At 43.3% G+C, this 26,007-nt stretch overlaps 1 protein-coding gene across 3 annotated transcripts in view; it reads left to right on the forward strand.

Moving 5' to 3' along the window:
- The first annotated feature begins 2,160 nt into the window (after window positions 1-2,160).
- The window catches only part of TBC1D20 (TBC1 domain family member 20), a 72,840-nt gene continuing 48,993 nt past the window's right edge, over window positions 2,161-26,007 (forward strand). Inside the window, exons 1-2 of one of the 3 annotated variants that reach the window (XM_069243320.1) lie at window positions 2,161-2,405; window positions 18,267-18,353. Coding sequence is in view for 1 of the 3 variants with exons in the window: in XM_069243318.1 (XP_069099419.1) it covers window positions 2,348-2,405 (58 nt within the window). In the remaining 2 variants the exon portion in view is untranslated. Of the gene's footprint in view, window positions 2,406-2,521; window positions 2,598-18,266; window positions 18,354-26,007 lie in introns of those variants that run through there. The other 2 variants (XM_069243318.1, XM_069243321.1) reach the window with 2 other exon arrangements.

Raw genomic sequence — 26,007 nt, forward strand, 5'->3', positions numbered from 1 at the left:
CAAAACACCAGAGACAATAATATCCTAAAATAATATCTATCCAGTTCTCCAGTTTCAATCAGGGCTGCAGTACTAAAACAGTATTGTTACAGGTGATCGATGATGCGCTTCAAATCCTAGATTTCAGCAATCTTGCCTCCTAATTTTTATCTTGCCTCCTAATTTTTCTCGGCCTATCAGCAGCCTTTGACACAGTCAATCACCATACGCTCCTAGACAGAGTAAAAAATCGTACGGGGATTGATGGTGTGGTCCTTAAATGTTTAAAACGATTCCTCATCAGCAGGTTGCAGTGGATATAAATTGATGATTGTCTCAAAACCAATGGCTGTGAGCAAGGGATCCCTCGGGGACCTGTTCCTTGCTCTGACCATATTTAGCCTGTAGATCAAGCCACTTACTTAGAAAAGAAGGGATCTTCTATCATCAGCATCCAAGGTCTTTCTGCTAAACTGCATCATGAACACTGCCATCACTCTAAACTATCTTCAATTCTGGATGACTTCTAATAACCTAAAACGGAACCCTTCCACAATTGAATTCCTCATGTCTTCTTCGAAAACAACACTTCCTGGATGAACATATTTACCATCCTTAAGAGCAAAACTCCAATCATTGACAGTGCAAAATCCCTAGGACATATCCTAGACAAAAGACTAAAGTTACATTTTCAAATCAGTACCATGTCCAGAAATGCCTGATATCAACTGTGACTTCACTGAGAAATATGCCACTACATTTCACAGCAAGACCTGTAATGTTTGGTTAAACACTGGTGCTCTCCAGAATCAACTATTGTGACTCTCCTTTGACAGGTCTCCCCAAAATACATCGCACTCACCCCGAAATCAATCTTTCAATCAGCAGCATGCATTGTCTACAGAGACAAAAGGAATGACCACGTCGCACCTATGCTGGTCACACTCTGCTGGCTGCCCAGAGAATCCGGAGCTATATACAAGCCTGCTTGCATTACCTCCAAACCTATGCACCACCACCTTGCTGGTGACCTTCAAAATGGAACTGAAAGACCTTCAAATATATTTTTGTTAAGGACACTGTTGCTAATCCTTTCCAGTGGGAACATGCTCTCTCACCTCCATGCTATACAGCTAAACTACCTCCAGTGCATTAGATGCTTCTGGAATATGGCACCAGTAAACAGACTATTCACTGCTGTAATTCATTCTATCTACACCTCGAACAATTTGAATCCTGTGTCTTTGGTAATGACTTAGTATTTTCTAATTCTGGAACTTATTTAAAGAATATTTTGTCATTTTGGACCTAACGTAACTATCAATGTAACGACTTATGTCTATTCTGAAGCACTCTATTACATACAAGCCAATAGACCCGATTCATTCAGCAGGAAGACTCCCGATTTATGAAGCCAAAAGTGGCTTTGTTACGGCTGTCACCTGCCTGAAATTGTGTCTGCTTTAATGGGAGTCAATGGGGAAAATACATTTCCCGATTACTTTTTTTAAAAATCTCCCACTTTACTTTTCCAAAATGTCAGCATGTATGCTAGTACCTTTGGGTAAAGTCCACAACATAAAAAAGGCACAAATAAAGGCATCAATTATTAAATAAACCTGGGGTTCTGGAGTAGAGTGTTAACCTTCGTAGAGCGCTTCAACACTTCGTCAGGGGTAGTAAGGTCTATGTCAATGCAATTACAATACAATAAAGCAGACCTATTTGCTTTGCAAATGCGTGTTTCTAATCCCAGCCCTTCCTTGGACGTATGAAACTATACAATATTTGAGTATGGGTGTGATATAAAGTGAATCCCGGACCACAACTCTGCAGCAAGTTATACTTGCCAATTCGGTACTAGGTTGGCGAAGCCACAGAACTGTGTCTGAAGTCAGAGCAGTCTAAGAAAACACTTAAGAATGGAAATCGTTTTCAACTGCTGGTGCTGAACCGTTCCACCCGAACTAAGCAGGCGCTTCTGGCCCTTCCCAAGATGGTCACCTCGAAAGGTTCTGGTGTCCTGTAACTTCCTGAATTGAAAAGGACGAAGGACGACGCGTTGCCATGGGGATGTGCGCCTCTGCCTATTTGGGCCAATCAGAGTAAGTTAAGGCGTAACAATCAATTATCGACCTATAAAATACACCCAAAACCCGGAAGCTGGTGATGGTCGCCAGATAGAGACTTGGAACACAAAGCTCCGCCTTCCGTGGCCAATGGGAGGAGTGTCCGCACGGTGGAAGGGCGAGGCGCAAGCTGCTGGGGGCCCCGCACTGCTGAAGTGCCCCTTAGCAGAGTAGTGACGTCAGGCTCCGGTAACTGGAACAACTGAGCCTCGCCCCGGGATGTGCCGCCCCCCGGGAACATGAGGAAGTCTCGGAGCGCCGGTTCCGGCCCCCAGCTCACCGGCCATTGCAAGCGAGGTAATTAAACAGCTGAGTGGAGTAGGGCTCCTTATGGTAAGGGAGGAGGGAACTAAAGGTTCTAGAGTAGCGCGGGGAGGGGAGGGCAGTGTTATGAAGTGTAGAAGAAAGACTTAAGAACGAGGGGCTCTTGTCTAAAGAGCTACCTTTCAAGCAGTCAGCCTCGTGATGTCTCCTGACACTGGTGCGCAGGTATAGCTTGACGTTTACCTCGACATGCTGTCGAGGGTGGGCGTGTTAGGTGTATGAAGATATAGTATTGATATAGGTGAGCTACAGTGTGGAGAAAGGCTGTTTGAGTAGAAGAGAAAAGTCACAGACTGGGGAGATCTAATAATTAAGGGACACTTATAAGTGCACCTCTCTTATACAGATTCTGCCTCTCTGTGAGAATTACACATTTCTTTCCCAAAGGGTGGATGCTGTAACATAAAATACTGTGGCCTAGCCCTCCGCTTGTGTTATAGTAGGCGACCCGAGTACTTGTCAAGCAGGGTCAAAACCTGAGGTTTGTAGACAAGCCTTGGTACTATACCTAAGGGCTGCAAATGGTAGTCCTATGTCATGTGCGGTACCTTCAGAGAATACTCTTTTTTTTTGTTTTTTATCTTAACGATGGGGCTTCTACTACCTGAAGTTTCGCTCTTAATGTAAGTATAGCCTCAAAAATCCCAGCGTGGAAAGTGGTCTTGTTTTATAAGCCAAGACAATGGGCTACGTGGCAACTATGTTTACCTACTTTTGCTCCTACTTGAACTACTGTGACATCCTGTTCCAGGCTCAGGGGTAGCATTCGCGCATGTAGCTAGATAAGCTTTTCTATTTAAATGAATCCACTACTGAAATTGTTTATTATGCCGGCCTCACAGGAAAAGAAAAAAAAAAAGTAGTAGCTCTAAAGGAGTTGCAGTTAGTTTCCAGTAAAGTCTGAAGTGGGTTGTTTTCTTCGGTAATTGCTCTTGATATTGTTCTCTCTAGTTTCTGATTAAAAATATTAGTCTGTCCTTTAAATAGTACTTTCTCCAGCATAAGCAGCTGTAGAAAATGATGTTTTGATACGTTTTCTCTTCCTTTTATTTGATAAAGAAATAGCTTTTGTGTTCGTGTCAACGTCACTAACCTACCTATGGCATGTAAAGCCTAATTTATTTAAGTAACGTTGTTGTTTTTGTGTCATTTTTCAATTTAAAACCAACCTAAAACATCGACTTTCAGCTAGACTACTCTTTTACTATTTATAGCTTGCATGATTAGTAGAACGCAGAGGAACATTTGGGGAGATTGTCACATTAGCTGTTTATTATTTATATATATATATAATTTTTTTTTTTCAGGAGGAAACACATTTTCTCAGATTCCTTGAGTGGCCTAGGGATCAATTACTGCTTCATAATAATACTTATTAAAAAATAAATAAATAGGAACAAAAGGGATACAGAGGCAAGCAGCTGTGGAATATAGAAAACAAAAACAGATCAACAGAAAGAGCATGACATACTCTCTAATGAGATACTGAGGTGGGACTGATGACTTCTGACCACCGTGTCCCATAAGCAAATGAAGACATGAGAAACATACACACCTCAGATATTACCTTCAAAAGTTTTTTTTTTCTCTTTTTTCAAAGAGATGAAAGATAATCAGAGACGTGTAGGCTTTAACATGTAAGCCAGTTAAATAATTTCAGTTAGACCATTAATTCAAAACTTTCTTTAGAAATTCTTGTGATACCTATATCACACAGAACATATTTATAGTTTAACTATTTTTAGGAGCTGTTTGTTAACGATATATCTACAAAATCTTGATGTAGGGAGTCTTTGTCCTACTAATAATGTAGTTTCGAAGCTTGCGGTTTCATGTATCTGAGCCGCATATGGTTGTCTCAAGGCTTTAAAAATAATTTCGTAGCTTTCGAGTGATCAGGGATATGTTTTGCTAGTATTCTGTGAGCATTGCTGATTAATTAGAGAATTGAAACTTCTAGTTTAAATCCGATAAAAGGTGCTTCAAATCGGGTATGCATTCATTTCATTCCGAACCTTTCTATAGGCGATAACTTTTGGCGATTTGTTTTCCAAATCTGTATTTCCTCGGGAATTCGTCATGCCACAACAAGTTTTGTTTAAATTATGCAAAGTTTTAATAGTCCGGGATCCTAATTTCTCACTGAGTCCCCCATATTTAGATTAGAAGCATTCTACTCGGGGATTAGTTTGGTTCTCATTCCATCAGCACCTTCCGAATTGGCTTTAATTTCAGTGCAGATTTTCCGAAACGCAGGTGAGTCGGGCTCATAAATTATTTTCGTATCCTGCTTGAAGTACAGTGCTCCATGGCGAAGTTTCTGCTATGTAAGTAACAATGCAGAAATCTTCTCCACATCACATTTCTAAATATGAACTGACTAACAAGTAGTGAACAGGTCGTAGTCTAGTCCAGGTGGATTAACTCATATTCCACTTTTATTAAACGTCCTGTTAACAAGCTTTGCTTTTGCATTAAAACTTATTATTAACAGCATCGCAAACTGTATATGGTAACACTTCGTCCTAATACTTTTTTGGTGGTGGTCAGCCATTTAGTCTGTTACCGCTTGCGACTGGTGTAATTCTTTTGTGTCAAGTAAGTAAAGTTTATTAATCATGTTATAGTTAATTCAAATAATTACAATATTTAAAATGCTAGTGCTAATTAAGAGCTCCCGTTTCCCTATAGTCAGAGCTGTTGGCAAACTACAAATGTAAGAACAATAAATTATATAAAAATATGTAGAGAATCTGTTTGCACAGCGAGGTGTAATTTAGTTTGTAGCCAATTGGCAGGTAAGTGGCTGGTATCTTCCTCATTGCTCCTTCAAACTCTTCTAAATTTACGGTCAGAGAAATGTCATGTCAAGTAATCTTTCCCTCAGTTTACTCTCATCCCCCAAACCGAACTTTAGGACAGGGCAGTGGAGCAGCCACCTTGACTCTCATCCCCACCATGGGTGGGTTACAGTTACTTGCAGATGTCTTACGGCTAAAATGAAACAGAAAGCAAAAATATAAACTTGCTGATCTTTTGCTTAAGCTTATCTTCTACGTAGCGCTGTGGGCATTGATCCTAGCTGCTATGTTACCTAATGTTTTTCCTCTTTAGGAGTGAGACATTCTCTAGGATGGATTAGCTTGCTCGTCTGTGCTCCTAAATCCAAAGTATCTCACACATACCACATATTTTGCCAACATTCTTACACTGTATCTTGGCAAGTGATATGCAGTTTGCTTCTGGCTGTGAAAGTTCAGGCCCTCCGCAACAAATCTGTGCAGTTAATCTGTCAACACCTCACCCTCATATTTCATGTACTCTGCATAGTCTTACTTATAATAGTTTCAGTCCCCCTTCTGCCCCAAAACCTCAAAGCAGTGATGGAACTTCAACTATCACTGATCGACAGCTCCCGCCCCTCTTCTGTAAAGTGGCAATTGCTCAGCTCTAGTGAAGAAGTGCCTTGAGCCTTCTTGCTGTCCAAGGAAAGGGCCCAGGACATTTGTAGAGACAGACCTCGTGAATGTGGCTTCTAGCTGCCTTTCGTTGTTTAAACGGACAGATTCTCTGAACTATGACTAGTGCCTGGCACTCTCTCCATGCTGCTGAAGGAAAGGGTGCAGGACATCTCTAAAGAGAAAGACCTGGTGGATCTCGCTCCTCACTGCCTTCTGTTATGTTAGCAGCTGCAGTCCCCCAAGAACCCGCTGCTCCTTCAAATCTCTTTTCCCACCGGGCTTTACACTTCTATCTCTCTCAGCCAATCAGAACACCGTGTCTGTTATCCGGTCAGTCGCATTCTAAACATCCCCAGTCTGCATACATAACTCTCTAATGCAGTACACTACGTTATAGACTAATATATTACTACATTTAAACGGTAAATACTTTTACTAGGAATTTAATGATCAGTAATATGTCCATTACAGCCTTCTTTTGTTATTTATGAAATTGAAATAGTAGGTAGCTATGTGTAAGCCCTAAGTACAGGGTCAATAGCGCTTCATGTACTAATGTTTTCAGTCCCATTCCTCTTCCAAATCCATTGTTATCAAGTGTGGTAGGTCAGTAACTTCAGATGATTACGGCAGCTGTCAGAATTCAGTGATTCATTAAATGGAAGCCCAGGGCGGATAATGTGCGAAATACATACACAGAGTGATCGAGTGAAGTGGGTAGGCTAAACAGTGGATTCAGTACGCCAAGGGACTGACCGCATTGGCGAGGGTCAGCTCTCTGGCTTTTAGGTTGGGCTCAAGCACATATTGGGAAAACTAGATGTAGATTATGCAATGTGTTAGAGAGAAGGAGGTTGTGTGATACAAGAGGGTACAGTGTGTGGGGGGAGGATGGAGAGTATTGTTAATATGGTACAAACACGTATGTTTAAATTATTAAATGTTATTGTTTGACCATAAACAAGATCGTAAACATATCTTTTATTTGGCACTTTAATGTACTACCCACAAAAAGCCTACCTCATGTAAAATGTTTTAAACTTGTGTAACAGTGACTTTCAACTTTGTCTGCTCTCATTATGCTGTGCAACAGCACTAGCTTTTCAACAGAACCTTTCATACAGCATTGTTTCCAGAACACAATGTATCCACTATTTGAAGAGCGAAAACGTAGCCGGAGGGCAGCACATCACTGTGAAGGAACAGACTAAAATATATTCGGTACATAAAAAGCTGTGTAAGAAGTTGGAATTTCTTGCCAGTCTGTTTAAAAGCTTACTGTAATAAATTAGCAGTAAGACTGTACTTGTTTGTTAAGCGTCCGGTCGTTGACGTCACTACAAAAAGCATGACAGACTGTTTTGGGGGATGATAGTACTATAAAGTAGCAAAGTACGAGCTTTTAAGCGGGGGGTGAGGACACTGACTACAGCAAAGGCATGAAAAGCAGGAGATGTGTATGCTGATGGGCCAGTAAAATGATGAGCAGTGGCTGCTGAGACCAGTTTGTAATCTGCAGTTGTGGGTAATAACCCCGGCAGGATTACTTTAGCCCTTTCTCATACAGAGCCACTGGTTGACCAAAAATAACAATTGTAACTTTTAGCAATATATAGTCGACATTATTTCTTTTATAGCAATACACGCACCACTTGCCATATGATGAATTATTCTTGACCCCCCTATTGCAAATACTGTGCTTGCACCACTACAACATCGCTTCTACCTTCAGGTCTTTGAGTCTTGAGAGTGAAAGTCATTTTGGAAATCTCTCTTCTGTTCACTCCTGAGGAGGCGGTCTCATTTTAGACTCTACCATCTCTAATCTTGCACATAATCTTTCTGTTGATTTTAAGATCAGACTCCTCTTTGAATGTAAAACTGGTTACCTCCTATCTGTTATGAGTCCAGCGGCGGGATAATGCTAAATGGCTCATACACTCCAGTTGACCGACCTTAAACCATTTCCTTAAATTAGAATAAAGAAAAGAGTATAAACGGAAGATGGATAGTCTATTTTCTTCTTAACACGATTAGATTTTATCATTCATTGGGGGAAAAACACTAATTGGACTAAGGATAGTGAAAGCCACCTAATTTATATAATGAAGTTCATGGGCAGAAGGAGTAGCAGAGCTATCAACAGAATACATATTATACATATTTGTCGGGACTGGGTTACACGAGGCACACACGATGTGGAGTGCATATGATTGTTCACCTGATGGCAAGTATTGTGTGGAGTGAGGAAGTGAATGAAGCAGTTTAGTTGGGTAGAATTGTCTGGAGATATGAATCGAAGTTTTGCATTCTTGGTAAAATTGCCAGAAAAAGGTGTTGAGTATGAGAGATTGCAGCAGTTTATTGCAGAGACTAACTGTGAAAATGGTGAATCCCTATTTGTCTGCTGTCTCTCTGGTGCTCCAGCCCTGCAAAGGATATGATGTGCAGAGGGATGCCCGAGGAATATTTTTTTCCTGCAGGAATTGTTTGATTTTACAGCCTTGACAATTTTGTAATTAGAAGTTAATTTGACACAAGTAGGCACACAGATTATTACTACACATGACATACACTAAATTTTACCTGCAGCTGCCGAATTGTTGTTCTAGATTAGAATTGCGTTAGAGCAGATCTTATGTATATGGTTTGGAATCGTCTAGATTTTTGGGATGCTGTAGTTGAGACTCCTGCTGGTTGTGGGGAATTTGATTGCAGTCTAGAACATTGTACTACAAGCCTGCATTTGAGACCTAAGCAAGGGAACTAAGCTAGTGGTTTCTGGCGCTGTGCATGATTCTAGTCAAGAGGTGTGTTATTATGTACTCTTTGTAGTGGGATAGAGCTGGGGGTTGAGCAGTGGAGGAATGGTGTATGTGAGTGGGTTCTGGCAGAGCAAAGAACAAAGGCACTGGTACCCACTGATGCTAAACTAGGACTTTGCCCCTCAATAAGAGTCTGGTGGTCCTGGTACAGCCAGACTTGCGGTGGAGGTCAGACCACCGCCAAAGCAGCGGTCTGGCCTCCACATTACGACCCTGGCAGAGCCATCACCATCGGACCGCCAGCGCTGCCAGGTTGCTACCAGGCGATAGCATGGCGGTGCTGGCGGTCATAATGCGCCAGGGCAGTGCTGCAAGCAGTGCTGTCCTGGGGATTAGGAGTCCTCTCTCCACCTGCTTTTGCATGGTGGTCCCACCCGCCATGCAATCGCTGGCGGAGACAGGGTGTTGGGGGGGGGCCCAAGTGGGCTCATGCATTACCCAGGCACTTGGCATGGGCAGTGCAGGGGCCCCCATGGACAACCCCATCGCGCTTTACTCTGCCCTAATTACGGGCAGTGAAAAGCGCAGCGGGTGCTGTTGCACCCAACGCACCGCAACACTGCCGCTGGCTCGATTACGAGCCGGCTTCAATGTTGTAGCCTGTTTCCCGCTGGGCCAGAGGGAAACTTGTATTTGGGCCAGTGGGCGGAAAACCAGAGTGACAGTTTTCCATCCTAAAGAGTTTGGCGGGCGGCCTCCACTGCCTGCCAAACTCAAAATGAGGCCCTTAATCTTCTAAACTGGGGACAAATGTAATACAGGTTTACTGGGCTTGAGTGCATTGTAAAAGGTTTTCCAGGGAATACTCATTATGCCATCTGGAAAGGGTGATTCTTCTGGAAGACATCATTGCCCCACTTTTTTTTTTTTTTTTTTAGCGAAACATGTGATAAGGTATCATAAGAGTATCTAAATATGTTAGATTCAACTAGGAAGTCGTTTGACACTAAATATCTGTGATAAATTATTTGTGTAGGAAGCTGGCTCTTTATATAGTATACCAAAAAAATGGTATGCTGGGTAAAGCTTTCAGTTACTCCTTATAAGTGGAGAGGGTCTTGCTTTAACTATCCCAAGGTGTTCTATTTGTGGTAGTGTGATCGAGAATCCCTAGGCTTATCAGAAGGGAGCAATAGACATTTGTTGCATACACATTCAGTAAATGACGTACACGAATTTAGACAAAGAATACACATCTTTATATATACATTTTAACACCAAGAACTTCGTAATTGGGTAAGTGCTTTACGAGTTGTCACTTTTTTTTAGGTATACAGAAATACACTTTCTCTTCTAGCTTTAAAGAGAGAATGCTTGGAAAGAAACATTTACTGCATATGGGTACTTGTCAACGACTTAAAGGACTGTTCTTCTGGATTTAACTAAAGTATGGGACAAGGTCCAAGGCTGCTACAACAGGTCACCTCAATCTGCTCTTGGACATTTGGGTGCAGAGATGAGTTTCATCGTTGGGTGCCTGTTTAAATGAATGGGAAATGGCTCTGGCAAAAAGAGGCTGCAGACAGGTACCACAAGACCAGTCTGGGGGAACCCACAGTGGGGCTCTGGGACACGGGGACACCCTTGGTTTACTGAAAAAGGTCACCTGTGTCTGCTCTTGGATGTTCGAATGCAGTGGTGCATTTCATCGTTAGGTGCCCATTTAAATCAATGGGAAACTGTCCTGGAGAAAAGAGGCTACAAACAGGAACTGGCCAGTCCAGGGGACCCACCGGGGGCTTTGGTCTCGAGGGACTCGGACACCCTTGGTGTACTGAAACGCTGGCTAGGGAGGATTTGTGTGCAGTGGTGCTCTTTTCCGATGGGATTGTGCTGTGGGAGGCTGTCACAGTTCCTGCTTTCCTGCAAACAGAGGATGCAGGCAGGGACTAGGCGATAAGTTCGACCAAACCCAAAGGGGGGGGGGGGGGCTCAGCTCTTGAGTCTCTTGCCCCCTTTGGCACCGTTGATTCACTACTACTCAGGCTGTGGGGCTTATGTGCAGTTGTGGTTTCTGGTGTTGGGTCATGGCAGTCCAAGACTCTTGCGGTTCTTGCAGTCCTGCAGAAAGATGCTGCAGATGGTGACTAGTCTGGCCAAACCCAAAGAGGAGGGCTCAACTCTTGAGGGTTTCTGTGTCTCGGGGCACTGTCGTTTTACTGATACTCTGGGTGGTGGGGGCTCGTATGCAGTGCTGTTTAGTCTGGCAGGGTCACACTGGCAGAGGCTGTAGCTGCCGGTCTTTTTGGTGCTTGCAGAATACAGAAAAGAAGCAGCACCTCTGCTCTAAAGGAGATGTTGCTGTCAAGGTGAAGTCATGGGTCTCTCCTCCAACTTTGGGGAGGTAACATTGCTTTCTGGGCGAGCCGGGTCCATTCAATTGTTGAGGTCCAGCCGCAAGGCAGGGTTTTGCGCCAAGTGGTAGTAAAGTAGTTGTTTCTCGCATTATGGGCTCTTCTGTCTTTCTTTGTCTTTCTTTGTTCTCCAGGCAGACAAATGTGAGTTCCTAGTGTCAGGGTCCCACCTAAATAACTGAATTTAGGGGTGTTAAGGGGAGTGAAGGGTAGTAGCCAATGGGCTACTTACTCTTGTGGTCTCTACACCCCCTATGTGACCACTTTTTGTGGGGAGTGGGCATAACCATGCCCCAGAGTTCCTAATTTCCCCAAAAACAAGATGGTGGAACCCTTGTTTCGTAGAGCACATCAGGCTGCCCATCTTAGGGATGTGGATGGTCTGGAGGTGCAACACGCCTACTGCATAACTAATTTCTTGCCTATCCTGGTGCCAATTGGGCATCAAGGCAGAGGGTGGCATCTCCCAGGTCTGGTGGAAGCCCGATAGCATATCACAGGTGGCAGGGACTTTGAAGTCCCCTGCCTTGGTATGCAGATTCACTAGCCATCCTGCTGGAGAAGGTGTAAACACCTCCTGCCAGAGCAGGCATTGTTCCTGAACTCAGACTGGGGCTCTCTCCTTGGGTAGGGGGTGTGTGGGGGGGGCAGAAGCGCCTCTGTGGTGGCAAGCTGGACTTTAGAGCACATCATAGGACTAGTAGGTTTGAGGGCTAGATCTAAAATACCCTCTGGATGCATGTATTATTAAAGTCTTCACTGGAATCGGTGTGGGTTTATTAGTATGAGGTGTTTCATACCAAACACCTTTGGTTTCAGTGAAGCCATCATGTAGCTAGGGAACTTGTAATCGCCAGTGCCCAGTACATATTCATAAGATGGCTTCCTTGTTCACTTGCAATGTCTTGGAATTGACTCTGACATCACAGGGGCATATCTGCTCATGCAGATATTCGCACACATGTAATAAAATGCACTCCTCCTTGGGGCTGTAATGACTGCTGTAGGGGTGACTTGCATATATTGCAGGCATGGCACACAGGAGGTGTGGTGTGTCATGCTTTCACTGTTTGCACCATTTCACACAGCTTGCAATGGTGGTTTGCATGAGTGTGGTGAGGGCCCCCCTAGGGTGGCACAATACATGCTGCAACCCTTGGGGACCCTCTTTATTACCTGTGCCCTAGGTACCAAGGATACCATTTACTAGGGACCTACAAGAGTGCTAAAGGTCTTGCCAATTGGGGAATAATTGTACAGTTATAGGGGAAGGGAGATGGCCCTGGGGACCTGCTTTGCAGGACCCCACTACACTTCTGTCAAAATTGCATCAGATACCAGGCAAAAAGTGGGCGTGACCTTGTCAAAAAGAGGCACTGTCCTACAGTTTTGATGTGATATTTAAAACTAGTATATATATATATATTTTAACCTCTTAAGAATGACTGGTGTAGTTGGCCCCTTAAGAATTTGAAATGTGAAGCTCCAGATTATATTCATATAGTAGCGGCAGGTGCTTAACACAATGAGCTGTAGTACCTGCCATCTGTGGCATACACATTTAGATTCAGAATACTTTTTTAAATTAATGTGTTATCTGCCACTTACTGAATTGGTAGAATGATTTATTAAACTGAATGTGTTATTTTTCTGCAGAGAGTGAAATAAAGTGTATGCTAAATACTAAATAATGGTGGTTGGGGATTTTAACAATCCCTGCCTACTGAGACAGTAGTAACAAGTGCTCCAGCGCTGGAGACTGACTGATTCATGGAGGGCATTCAACCTTACCAGTAGAGTACTCCTTTTACTCACCCACACTCAATATACAAGTTAGGCTAGACCTCTCAAATCCACAGTGACCTAACTGCAGTGGAGGACCTCACTTTCACAGGCACAGTATTAATTGAGATAGAACAGTATTTTAGCAATAGTAAGGGATCATTCTCCAGCGCATTGGAAGAATGGAGTGCTTTCAAGACAATAATAAATGGGCTCTGTGTAAAAATATTCACTGGGGTTAGACAGATTCTGTTAATGGAACTAAAAGATCAGGAGTGAAAAATTTGAATTTGAGAAATCCTGAAAATAAAAATTTGATGATGAAATACTAGAAGAAAGATTCTTGCACAGCTCACCAAAGGCTTACGTGCTTTGTCTACAGGGCATATTAAACCACCAGATCAAAAAGTGAAGAGAACAAGGTGGGATTCTTGATGGCTTGGCTATCAAAACCTGAATTGGGAGGGCTGACCTAAGCAGCAGTTGTACGCATGGTAAAGGGTGATATGCGTTTGCAGGTTGAAATTAACAGCACATTTGCAGAGTACTATACAAAATTATAAAGTTGCACAAGATGGTGACGGACAAGGAAATAGAGCCATACATAGGGCGACCAAGATAGAGCTATATATAGGACAATCATGACTTAAGGCACTTTTGGTAGACATAGCTGAGGATTTGTGGACAGAAGTTTTAGAGACTGAAATTACAGTGGCAGTTACAGTAATGACCAGAGACAAAGCCACAGGGTCTGACAGGCACCTGGCAGAATTTCCGCACACGGTTATATATTTTATGGTGCCAACATTAGTTGCACTGAACAACAGACATGGCATACCCTTAACTTTTGAAGCAGTGACCATTAATAAGCCTAGTTGAGGCCTGATGGAGTACATGTCAGGGGTGTGGAATTTATTAAAATATCTACTTGTCCATGGGACAGGTTGCTTCTTAAATCTACTTGTCCTGTAAAAAAATCTACTTGTCCCTTTGGTACCATGTAGTGTGACGACAAATTATCGCAGCAAACTTATTATGTAATAGCCTCTCTGATTATGCTAGGTCTGCTACTATAGTTTGCGTGCACCCTTGCAATTTCAATCCCTACTATAGCAATTTCCTTATTTGCCACCATTGCGCAGACCTGCATACTGGGGCTGGAGGAAGCTGTAAGCAGTAGTTCCAGGGCTGGAATGGCTTCGAGTCTGCAAACCTACTAACTTGCATGTTTTAAGGGTTTTCACCAGCTCTCCTCTAATCTTTCCCATATTGAGAAAGGTTGGAAATTTACTCCACACAGTGGCAGAAGTAGTTCTTCCAAGGTTGGGAAAAAAGTGGTTGGAGGGAAAGCGAACTTGTAACCGCTCAATAGATCTTCACATGAGCAAAACTGCACATGCATATGAGCTTGTGCTAAAATACAGTTCACAAATATTTTCTAGGAGTACGATTTCCTGGTCTACTTCTGTTAGTTCTTGTGAATTTGTGAAAGCCACTATTTCAAAGGCATATAATGGCAGCACTTTTGTGACTTTCTTTGAGAATTGGGTCCCTAATTGTCTGGCGTTAACAAAGACATTTTGTTTAATAAACACTTATATCTCTCTCTTTATCGGCTAGCTTTACTGCGAGTGAGCTCATTCTGCTCTTCTACAAGGAGCATATTGGCACACAGTGGTTTTGTTCAGTGCCAGGAACTATTGTGGCAATCAGTGGCATAACGAAATTGGAGGGGGCCCCCTGCAAAGAACATGGAGGCCCTCCCCCTCCAGACTCACTCAGAGCAGGTGCTGCACTAAGGGCACGTGGGGCCTTTGTTACACCACTGGTGGCAATGTGTACTTTTTGAGGCCAATTTGTTTTTTTTTGCCAGTGTTCACTACAGTGGTGAGGGCCTGGCAGCTCCCACAACAATAGTGTTACGAAAGCCATGTCAAAACAAGACGTGCATTAATGAAACCAAGAGACAAAAAAAGTCAGATTAGTTGGCTTTGCCAGTGCTTGTTTATTTTCATGCTTCCCTTAATCGTGTTGAAAATGGTTACACTGATTTTTCATTACGAATATTTTTTGGAAATACTAGCATGCATCAACACATTTTACTAAATGATGCTTCAAAGAAATAGCACCTAATATTTCATGGTCGTGAAATGTTTTTTTTTCCCTACTTTTTTTCTGAACATGTCATTTTGAAAGCAAATAATCATCACTCTTGCTTAAAAGCTTATGCAAACATTTGCATCTAAACAGAGCATTCTGGGACCTTAATACTTAGCTCCATATCATTAAACTTTTCAAACGTGTGTACACCTTTATTTATTTTAACTGGAACCACTGTCAGTAGTGTAGTGTGGCCTTAAAACGTTTATTTACAGCGCTCACACTAATAATGAAGGCTTCTCATTAATGAACCATAAATACAAGTTCAAACAGCATTAACATGTGGGCACACATTACCTTAGCTGCAGTCATTTCCCTTCTCTGTAATCTGGCAGCCAAAGGGTTTGTGCTGCTGGGGGTTGGGCCTTCTTGTCCTAAGGACAAAATAAACATGAAAACGAGTTGCCCTTGACCCCAAACAATATGTCCCAGGCGACTTTCCACAGAGTCCAACATTCTACGTGAACAGATTACTCCCACTAGTTCTAAGATTAAGACACCCAGATCACCGTAGGTTCATCCCCTGTAGTAACAGGGTGATACATGCTAGACATTTGATTGGTCTATTGAATAAGTCTGCAATCCTACCCCATAGAGCCATAGTCTTGGCTTTAGATGCCAAAAATGCATTCAATACATAAACCTAGATATTTCCACTTTCTTTATTGGAGAAACTAGATCAAGGAACAAGTCCCCCTAAGCGGATGTCTTTACTATATCTGAACTCCACAGTGAGATTTAGAATTGGATCTGTTCTATTACCTTCATCTGAAATTGAAAGGGGAACAAGACAGATATGCCTCTGTCCCCATTTAAATTTGCAGAGGCTATGGAACCGTTTGAATGTGTGTGGTGACAGGGAGGCGGAAATAAAGGTATCACTGTTGGTGATGTGAAGCACTTCATTTCGCTTTGTTATACTGCTGTTACTCAGTCATATTAGGTATGAAGCAAGCAGAATGATTAAGGCACTGGAAGAATTTGGCAGGTATCCAGGACTCTGTCTGGGCAAACAGAAGGAAATTCTGGATATTCCCATACTTTAGTGGAGTAAATGTTCCCATGGCTTGCTAGGGTTCAAGATGGGCCACGGCCTTGTTTAAAATATCTGAATAAGAATGTGCCACAGTGAGACTGATATTCCAGACTATAATATCAGGGAAGCACTAGCAGCTATAAGGGTGAACGTATCATTTTGGAAAACCATGCCACTATCAATTATGTCACTGTCAACAGCAGAAAGGGTTGCACTCTACCAGATATTACCACGTTCTTAGGTCGAGTATGCAAGCGCTTTCCGACCTGTTGTAAGTATTCTGTGGGCTTTTAACCATACCCATCACTTTCACTCATTCTTGAACTTGCCATTCAAACATTCCTTGATGTAATTCGTAAATGCTTTATGGTTGTCTCTCCTTGGAGCGGTTTTGTTACGGCTTTGCAGGCTGACCTTGTTACGTGGATTATTGCACGATTGCCGGTCTCTCCCCTTTGTGCTCAATGGCGCTCAGTGCAGAACAGCAGCGCAAACTCCATCGGTGGTATTGAAGCACTGGTCACATTGTTCACACTGTTACCTAAGCAGTCATTTTGTTTGGCTCTTCCCTTCGCACTCCATAGCTTTCACAAACACTTGTAATTGATAAATGCGTTGGGTAAAATACACAGAAATCCTCAAAGCGGCTGTCCTGACACAGCGGTAGAGCCCGTACTACAATATTCACTGCACTTGGGAAAACCTGCCCCATATTGCTTTGCAAGTATTCTTTTACAGAACATTTTTGCCTAGAACAGAGCCTGTGGTGGTCCTACTATAATGGGACCAAAACTTTCACTACAATGTGCTTTTTCTGTCTAAATCATCTCTGGGTCCCCAAACTAGGTTAATGGGGACCTCAAAATATTAAACCCTCCCACCGTTCAGTGTCTTTTTAAGCTCTTATGGCTAGAACTTTTGTTTTACAGCAGAGTAGTTAATGTTTTTAAGGGCCCTGTTTCTAATATTGTTGCATTTGGACTACCAGCCCTTAAAATGTTTAATGCACTACGCCCTCTAGGGGCTAAATGATTGCACTGCTTTATTTTCTGCCATTCTGTTTTCATGTGATTATGTTCTTAAGGGGCTAACTATGTGGTTACATGATCATGTTTCTTATAAATGCTATTTTTATTGTGGTGTCCTCTAGGGGCTGTTCTGAGCATTGATGTCAACATACTACAATATTGGCAGCACTTGGAAACTCACCCCATAATGCTTTGCAAGTATTCTTTTACAAAACATTTTTGTCCATAACTCAGCCTGTGGTGGTCTTTAGAGCAATGGGACCACCACTGAAATGTTCATGAAAATGTGCTCTTTCTGTCTACACCATCGTTCGGCCTCAACACTAGGTTAGTGGGGACCCTAAAATAACCCCTCCCACCATTCAGTTTCTTTTTAAGCTTTCTCACGGATGGAACTTTTGTTTTACAGATGAAAGTAATTTTTGTTTTAAGGGTTTTGTTTGTAATATTATAGTAGTCCTGCTAGCCTTGAAAATGTGTAATACACTATATTCTCTAGGGGCTAAATATATGGTTGCACTGCATTATTTTCTGCTATTATGTTTTCATGTGGTTTTGCCCTCCAGTGGCTAAATTAATGGCTACATGACCATGTTTCTTAAGAATGCTGTTTTTATTCTGGTGTCCTCTATGGTATGTTCTGCACATTAGTTAACATACTACAATATTCGTGGCACTCAGAAACTTGCCCTATAATGTTCTTCAGGGCATTCCTTTTACAAAACATTTTGGCTCATAACTCGGCCTATGGTGGTCCTAGGACAATAGGAACACCTTCAAAACATGTTCATGTGCTCTTTCTGTCTTGATCATCTGAGTGCCCCACACTAGGATAGTGGAGACCCCAAAATAATAAACCTTCCAACTATTCAGTATGTTTGTAAGGTCTTCTGGCTGAAACTTTTGTTTTGCACCTAGTAGTAGTTTGTGTTTTAAGGGCCTTATTTGAAAAAAATATTTAGTAGGCCTACTAGCCTTTTAGTTGTATGCAGGGCCACTGGAATTATGTGGCAGAAAGGACCAAAATATGCATCGGGTTAACCAATTAATGTAGCAAAAGAAGTCCAGCTATAAATTTACACTGCCAATAGCTCCAACTCAAGTAAATGTGAGGCCTATTGCATTGCAAATGCTTATTTGTATTCCTTTACAACCTTGCCAATTTGCATCCCTTGTTTTTTTTCACAGAATTGGATGCAGTGCTGGTAGACTTGATGTGAGGCCAAGGATGGTACAGAGGGGCACTGACGGAGTTGAGACTATCAACAGAGGAGGGTGATTTAGATACCTCAGACTATGCACTGTATTATCTAGCGGGAAATTTGTAGGGAATTTCAGCAGAATGGCTGAATGGCTTAGCACAAGTTACCAGAGGAGTACAGACGACCCAGCAATAGAGCATACCGAGTATCCTACTTATACCCTAAGGCAAAAATAGGACAATACCTGTATCCAATGATATTTCATGATATTGTTGACATTGTGCACTAGGTGTCCCCACCCTGATCCCACAGATACCACTGGGGCAGAGAAGGGGCTGACACAGGTGGTAACTTACACAAAAGTGGCACTCCCAAACAATCTCGGGACCAGATAGTGAATATGATCTACCAGCAGGGCAGTTTCTCCTTCACAGATCCCTGCTAGCGACTGTAAAACAAATGTATCGGTATGGAAACGAGGAGCCTGACTCGCACAAAAGGACCACAGACGATGTGTACTTTGGGTGGAGGGGCCAGGATAGTGTTTTTGCTATATCTGGTGTTCCTTGACAAATTGAAATGCTGTCTAGAAAGCTGAGAAAAAAATAAGGCTTATTTGGGCCACCATATCGAAGATTAGGAATGGCATAGTATTCGGGGCACTACACCAAGGGGTTTCTAGGAACAACCATTTAAAATGATACTGGTTATTTTCATACATAGAACCCACATTACACATCGAAAGATTAATAAATCTTATACAGGTATAGCTGCATTAGGCCCCAGATGTAGGAATACATCCTCATATTTTCGAGATGTGTGGCCTGGAATAGTCCCAGAATGGGAACCTACTCAGAGGAAATACCTCTGAATAGTGTATCCGGCAGCAGGACGAGCGATGGAGTAGGACCGTGGGATCTGCTTGCTGATGTCCTTTTGTTGCCCCAAAATGAAGAAAGCTACCAGGAAGGTGGCACATCTAGCATTGGTGTTAAGCAAGAGGTAAATGGTGATGCGTTGAAAAGCGGCAGTAGGGCTGAGCCTGGTGAAGTAGATTAAAGTTGGTTGAGTGTGAGAGGACACTTTTTCTTGGAAACAGGAAGTGTCCTGATTTAGCCTTTCGGCTATGTGCCGAGCATATTACTCAGATCTACTAATTTGTCAATGTCATGACTGAATCTACACCGGCTCTACAAGATTTTGAAAGACGTCTGTCATGTGACTGCCTTCTTCCTAGCCCTACTTTTTTTTTTTTTTTTAATGGGTGAACTGACGTTTTTTCCAGAGCCCTGTCAGTGGTAAGAGTGACATGTAATCTACTCCACTCCTAACCTGCTTGCTTTTCTGAAATGATCCTGACAGACTGCTTGTGATGTGTGGTAACGTCAGCCAGTCACGCTTCTTAGCCAGCAAATACCTACCTTTTGGACTGTGTATTTTCCTGTACGAGTGTAGGTGCTCCATTCATAGCATGCTACACTGCCTTCAGATTTAGGGCTGCTAGGCACATACATGTTTGCAGCCCAATGTTACCAGACTTTCAGAGGCGTGTTAAATAATGGAATTCATGCAAGCCATGACAGAAATTGTGTTTTTATCAAGAGAAGTGGAACATGTGATGCTTAAGTAAACATAAGGACTAGTACAGTTGTTTAAAAATGGCAAGAATGGGCTTAGCATTTCCCTTCTTAAATCCATGGAGTCATTTGACTTCTTTCGAACACTTGAAACAAACACACACTCAGAACGTTGCTCCATTGCACATGTGACACTTCCTCTAGTTCGTGCCTTCGAGAACTCTTTCATTTCCATCCAGTTAATTGCTGATAGGCTTGTTTTGTACTCTTTGTTCTACCAAGTGGAGATTAATTTACTTGAAACCCAGCAGTCAGAAGCCTGGATATGACCTCATTTAAGGGTGTGTTTTTTTTCCATGTGCAGACAAGATTCGAATCAGCCTAGAAATATAATCCTTCTTATTATAATTTCTGTCTCAATTTAGTGATGCAGGGATTTGGTCAGTAAATACTTGTCTGACTTTCGATTATAATACATGTCTCCTGTGTGTCAGCATGAGAAGCGCTGTATGCAAAAGCAAGTTTGTCCCTAGTTATGCCCTTAACATGTAATTACTTTACAGTTATCTAACTGACCGAGCCTCAGTTTTAGCATCCTGTCAGGAAAGCTAGGCACAGACAGTCATACATGCACAATCTAGGAGTTATTTTATTTTAAATAATAAGGCCATCTGGGTTGAAGAGAGAAGGATCGAAACAAGTCTAGTCGCAGTTAATTCGCTAGTTAAAAATAGTTTTCAGTGCCGGCGAAGAAGACTATTTACAGAGTAAGTGCGAATTATTTGTGGAGAAAGATCAGTGAGTACGTTTTTTCAGTGGTAATAGAATGAGATAAAACATGATTGGATTTTAAATTCTGGTGATAGTCTAACTAGAGAATGGTGAAGACATGCAAGTTCAAGCTCCTCATCTGTGCGCTCAAGGCCCTGCACGACTATGGACCTGGGTACATCAAACACTGACTGAGATTCCGCAAATCCCACCCCCCCCCGACACATGCTCATCCTCCCTTGCATTGGCCCATATCACCCCTCATTTAACGCAGCAGAGCAGGAGGACGCTCCTTCTCCTACTTCGCAGTCAAATCCTGGAACAGGCTCCCCCTGCACCTCAGGACCTCCCCTACTTTACAGGAGTTCTGTATGATGCCGAAAACCTGGCTTTTCAACTGAGACCCTGGACCGTGCCAATGTCTGAATGCCTTCATGGGTGACAAGTCGCGCTCTACAAGTCGATTGATTGTATCCAGCAGTTCGTCGTCATGCATCATCTGTACATCTCTTCAGCAGTGTTAGCTATTGGACTGAGCAGCTGGGCCTCTCTCCACTTGGTTTCCTTCAACATGTAGTGTCTAGCTGCACCTCTGTCCTTGGGCCATTGTCGGACGTCTGACTAGGTCTGTCCGGTGAGAGAATGTGCTAGGTAAGTATGGGCTATCAGTCTAGGCCATATGTTCCACATGGTCCCCGCACCTTCCTAATCTTCCCCTGGGCAGCCTCTTGCTTCATCGACCACTCTCCAACTCCATACAATGAATCATACCAGTTACCTGTTGAGTCCTAGATGGGTTTCTTGGACTTCTTGATTCTCTAGAGAGACTCGAGAAAGCAGTGAAAATGTGGACAGAAAGAGCTCTGTAAGCTGCATTATCATTTCCAATGAGAGTCAGTGTTTCTTAAACATTAGATTGATGTATTCATTATTTCCGGATCCAAAATAGACGTGCTGCAGAGTTAAGAATTACTTTTAGCAGTGCCCATGTAGCAGTCCTGTCACCAGTTGAGATGGTGTTGCACGTGAGACTGTGTGAGATGAGTGGTGCATTATACTGCTCAGCCGGGACCTTCATGGAGTAGAAGAGTCTAATATTTTTGTAGCAGATGTAGCTGAACATTTGTAGATTTAGCCACTCACTTGCAAGTTTAGCCACAGAAGGGGTGTGCTTTGAGCTGAAAAGCCAAACATTTGGCTCCTCCTAGATCATGTTTGGGGCAAGTCTATGAATGGAAAATTTGGATATCCGTGCTTGTGAATGTGTGTTGGAGTATTTTGAAATAAATATTATATATTTCTTTTGTGTGTCCAGCAAAGTAGAGTTTTTTTTTTTTTAAGATAGTCTTTCATGCGAGTTTGTTGTGGTTTGCTGATGTTCTTGATTAGAGATGGGTTTGGTCTACATGTTGAGTGGCAACAAAAAGGTCTTCCATTAGGATATCATTATCAGTTTTGTGTCAGGCTAGTTATCCGTGGTCTGCACAACCTGGGGACAGATATGAAATCTTCTTAGAAGTATTGCTGTTGTTCCAGAAAGGCAGAAACCAGATACTACTGCAGGATCACTGAAATGCCAAGAGTCTCTTTTCAAGCAGACTTTCCCTGGTTAACATGGGTGAACAGTTGAAGTGTGGTCTTGGGTGTTGGTTTGGGAGAGTTTGTGTAGTTCTGTCTGCGCAGTTATACCTTACAATAAATACATTTGTTTTAGACATCGATTTTTTGTTTATTCTGTTCGGTAAATATATGTAATAACATGAATAAATTGTCCAGTGTCAAGTTTTTATGTCTCTTAGGTTACTCTGCAACTGCACCGAGTACTAGTCATACTCATGTGTAATAGAGTTAACATACTGTGAGCTAATTACCAGTGTATACTATAAGCTAGAAGTTTTTTTTTTTTTTTCTTTTTCTATAGCACCGCAGGCAAAGTCCCACAGGTCTTGATTAATAGTTCATGAATGGCATATTTTTAGCAGTCCTGCAAATCTTGCAAAAAAATCAAATTCTTGAATTGTTCTGGCAGCCAACTCGTGTTTAGCCTATATGTGAGAGTTTCATGCTTTCATATTGTCCTTCATGGAGATGGTCAATGTCATCTGAGACTGGACAATCCCTTTTTTTAACCAGTAAAAAAAACTATACTCCACTGAGCATACGTGCCCACATAATAGGAAGTACTCAGGAGTATTGGGTGGCGTGTCTAAATTGGGCAGCAACTCAAAGTAAACACCAACATGAGTAGAAGCTATAGTTGTTTCTTCTATAGTAGTCACCGTCTACCGCTGGCCTGGAGTTTGTTGGGCCAAAAGGTTACACGGAGGTCATGAGAAACCTTTTGGTTAAGGCAGCTGTGTGTTGTCATAGAAATGCCACCTATAGTATGAGCTATTAATCAAGAATTCTAGGGCTTTGCTTTGATCTCTGTAAAAACCCATCTAGTTTGTAGTATCAACTGAAGTAGACTGATCAATGTAGCTATTTTACACAATATTTTTTACTTGTGCTTTGCCATCATAGCATAAACATTTGTTTTGTTGATATTTCGATTCATAACATATACTCTGTTGGAAGGATAGCATCAGTGTAAAGAAATGGCTCCCTGTTGCAGTTACCCCCCACTTTTTGCCTGATACTGATGCTGACTTGACTGAGAAGTGTGCTGGGACCCTGCTAACCAGGCCCCAGCACCAGTGTTCTTTCACCTAAAATGTACCATTGATCCCACAATTGGCACACCCTGGCATCCAGATAAGTCCCTTGTAACTGGTACCTCTGGTACCAAGGGCCCTGATGCCAGGGAAGGTCTCTAAGGGCTGCAGCATGTATTATGCCACCCTAGAGACCCCTCACTCAGCACAGACCCACTGCTTACCAGCTTGTGTGTGCTAGTGAGAACAAAATGAGTAAGTCAACATGGCACTCCCCTCAGGGTGCCATGCCAGCCTCTCACTGCCTATGCAGTATAGATAAGACACCCCTCTAGCAGGCCTTACAGCCCTAAGGCAGGGTGCACTATACCATAGGTGAGGGTACCAGTGCATGAGCACTGTACCCCTACAGTGTCTAAGCAAAACCTTAGTCATTGTAAGTGCAGGGTAGCCATAAGAGTATATGGTCTGGGAGTCTGTTTTACACGAACTCCACAGCACCCTAATGGCTACACTGAAAACTGGGAAGTTTGGTATCAAACTTCTCAGCACAATAAATGCACACTGATGCCAGTGTACATTTTATTGTAAAATACACCACAGAGGGCACCTTAGAGGTGCCCCCTGAAACTTAACCAACTATCTGTGTAGGCTGACTGGTTCCAGCAGCCTGCCACACTAGAGACATGTTGCTGGCCCCATGGGGAGAGTGCCTTTGTCACTCTGAGGCCAGTAACAAAGCCTGCACTGGGTGGAGATGCTAACACCTCCCCCAGGCAGGAGCTGTGACACCTGGCGGTGAGCCTCAAAGGCTCACCCCTTTGTCACAGCCCAGCAGGGCACTCCAGCTTAGTGGAGTTGCCCGCCCCCTCCGGCCACGGCCCCCACTTTTGGCGGCAAGGCTGGAGGGAACAAAGAAAGCAACAAGGAGGAGTCACTGGCCAGTCAGGACAGCCCCTAAGGTGTCCTGAGCTGAAGTGACTCTAACTTTTAGAAATCCTCCATCTTGCAGATGGAGGATTCCCCCAATAGGGTTAGGATTGTGACCCCCTCCCCTTGGGAGGAGGCACAAAGAGGGTGTACCCACCCTCAGGGCTAGTAGCCATTGGCTACTAACCCCTCAGACCTAAACACGCCCTTAAATTTAGTATTTAAGGGCTACCCTGAACCCTAGAAAATTAGATTCCTGCAACTACAAGAAGGACTGCCTAGCTGAAAACCCCTGCAGAGGAAGACCAGAAGACGACAACTGCCTTGGCTCCAGAAACTCACCGGCCTGTCTCCTGCCTTCCAAAGATCCTGCTCCAGCGACGCCTTCCAAAGGGACCAGCGACCTCGACATCCTCTGAGGACTGCCCCTGCTTCGAAAAGACAAGAAACTCCTGAGGACAGCGGACCTGCTCCAAGAAAGGCTGCAACTTTGTTTCCAGCAGCCTTGAAAGAACCCTGCAAGCTCCCCGCAAGAAGCGTGAGACTTGCAACACTGCACCCGGCGACCCCGACTCGGCTGGTGGAGATCCAACACCTCAGGAGGGACCCCAGGACTTCTCTGATACTGTGAGTACCAAAACCTGTCCCCCCTGAGCCCCCACAGCGCCGCCTGCAGAGGGAATCCCGAGGCTTCCCCTGACCGCGACTCTTTGAATCCTAAGTCCCGATGCCTGGGAGAGACCCTGCACCCGCAGCCCCCAGGACCTGAAGGACCGGACTTTCACTGGAGAAGTGACCCCCAGGAGTCCCTCTCCCTTGCCCAAGTGGAGGTTTCCCCGAGGAACCCCCCCCTTGCCTGCCTGCAGCGCTGAAGAGATACCGAGATCTCTCATAGACTAACATTGCGAACCCGACGCTTGTTTCTACACTGCACCCGGCCGCCCCCGCACCGCTGAGGGTGAAATTTCTGTGTGGGCTTGTGTCCCCCCCGGTGCCCTACAAAACCCCCCTGGTCTGCCCTCCGAAGACGCGGGTACTTACCTGCAAGCAGACCGGAACCGGGGCACCCCCTTCTCTCCATTCTAGCCTATGTGTTTTGGGCACCACTTTGAACTCTGCACCTGACCGGCCCTGAGCTGCTGGTGTGGTGACTTTGGGGTTGCTCTGAACCTCCAACGGTGGGCTACCTTGGACCAAGAACTGAACCCTGTAAGTGTCTTACTTACCTGGTAAAACTAACAAAAACTTACCTCCCCCAGGAACTGTGAAAATTGCACTAAGTGTCCACTTTTAAAACAGCTATTTGTCAATAACTTGTAAAGTATACATGCAATTTTTATGATTTAAAGTTCCTAAAGTACTTACCTGCAATACCTTTCAAATGAGATATTACATGTAGAATTGGAACTTGTGGTTCTTAAAATAAACTAAGAAAAGATATTTTTCTATAACAAAACCTATTGGCTGGATTTGTCTCTGAGTGTGTGTACCTCATTTATTGTCTATGTGTATGTACAACAAATGCTTAACACTACTCCTTGGATAAGCCTACTGCTCGACCACACTACCACAAAATAGAGCATTAGTATTATCTCTTTTTACCACTATTTTACCTCTAAGGGGAACCCTTGGACTCTGTGCATGCTATTCCTTACTTTGAAATAGCACATACAGAGCCAACTTCCTACAATCAGCATACCACATGAGCACCGTATCAGTGTTTATTTACTTGCCCGGATGGTTTGATCACAGATGTGCGATGTTTTAAACCACTGGTACCAAGAACAATTGTTCA

This window comes from Pleurodeles waltl, chromosome 7, assembly GCF_031143425.1.
Source record: "Pleurodeles waltl isolate 20211129_DDA chromosome 7, aPleWal1.hap1.20221129, whole genome shotgun sequence".
Classification (NCBI taxonomy): domain Eukaryota; kingdom Metazoa; phylum Chordata; class Amphibia; order Caudata; family Salamandridae; genus Pleurodeles; species Pleurodeles waltl.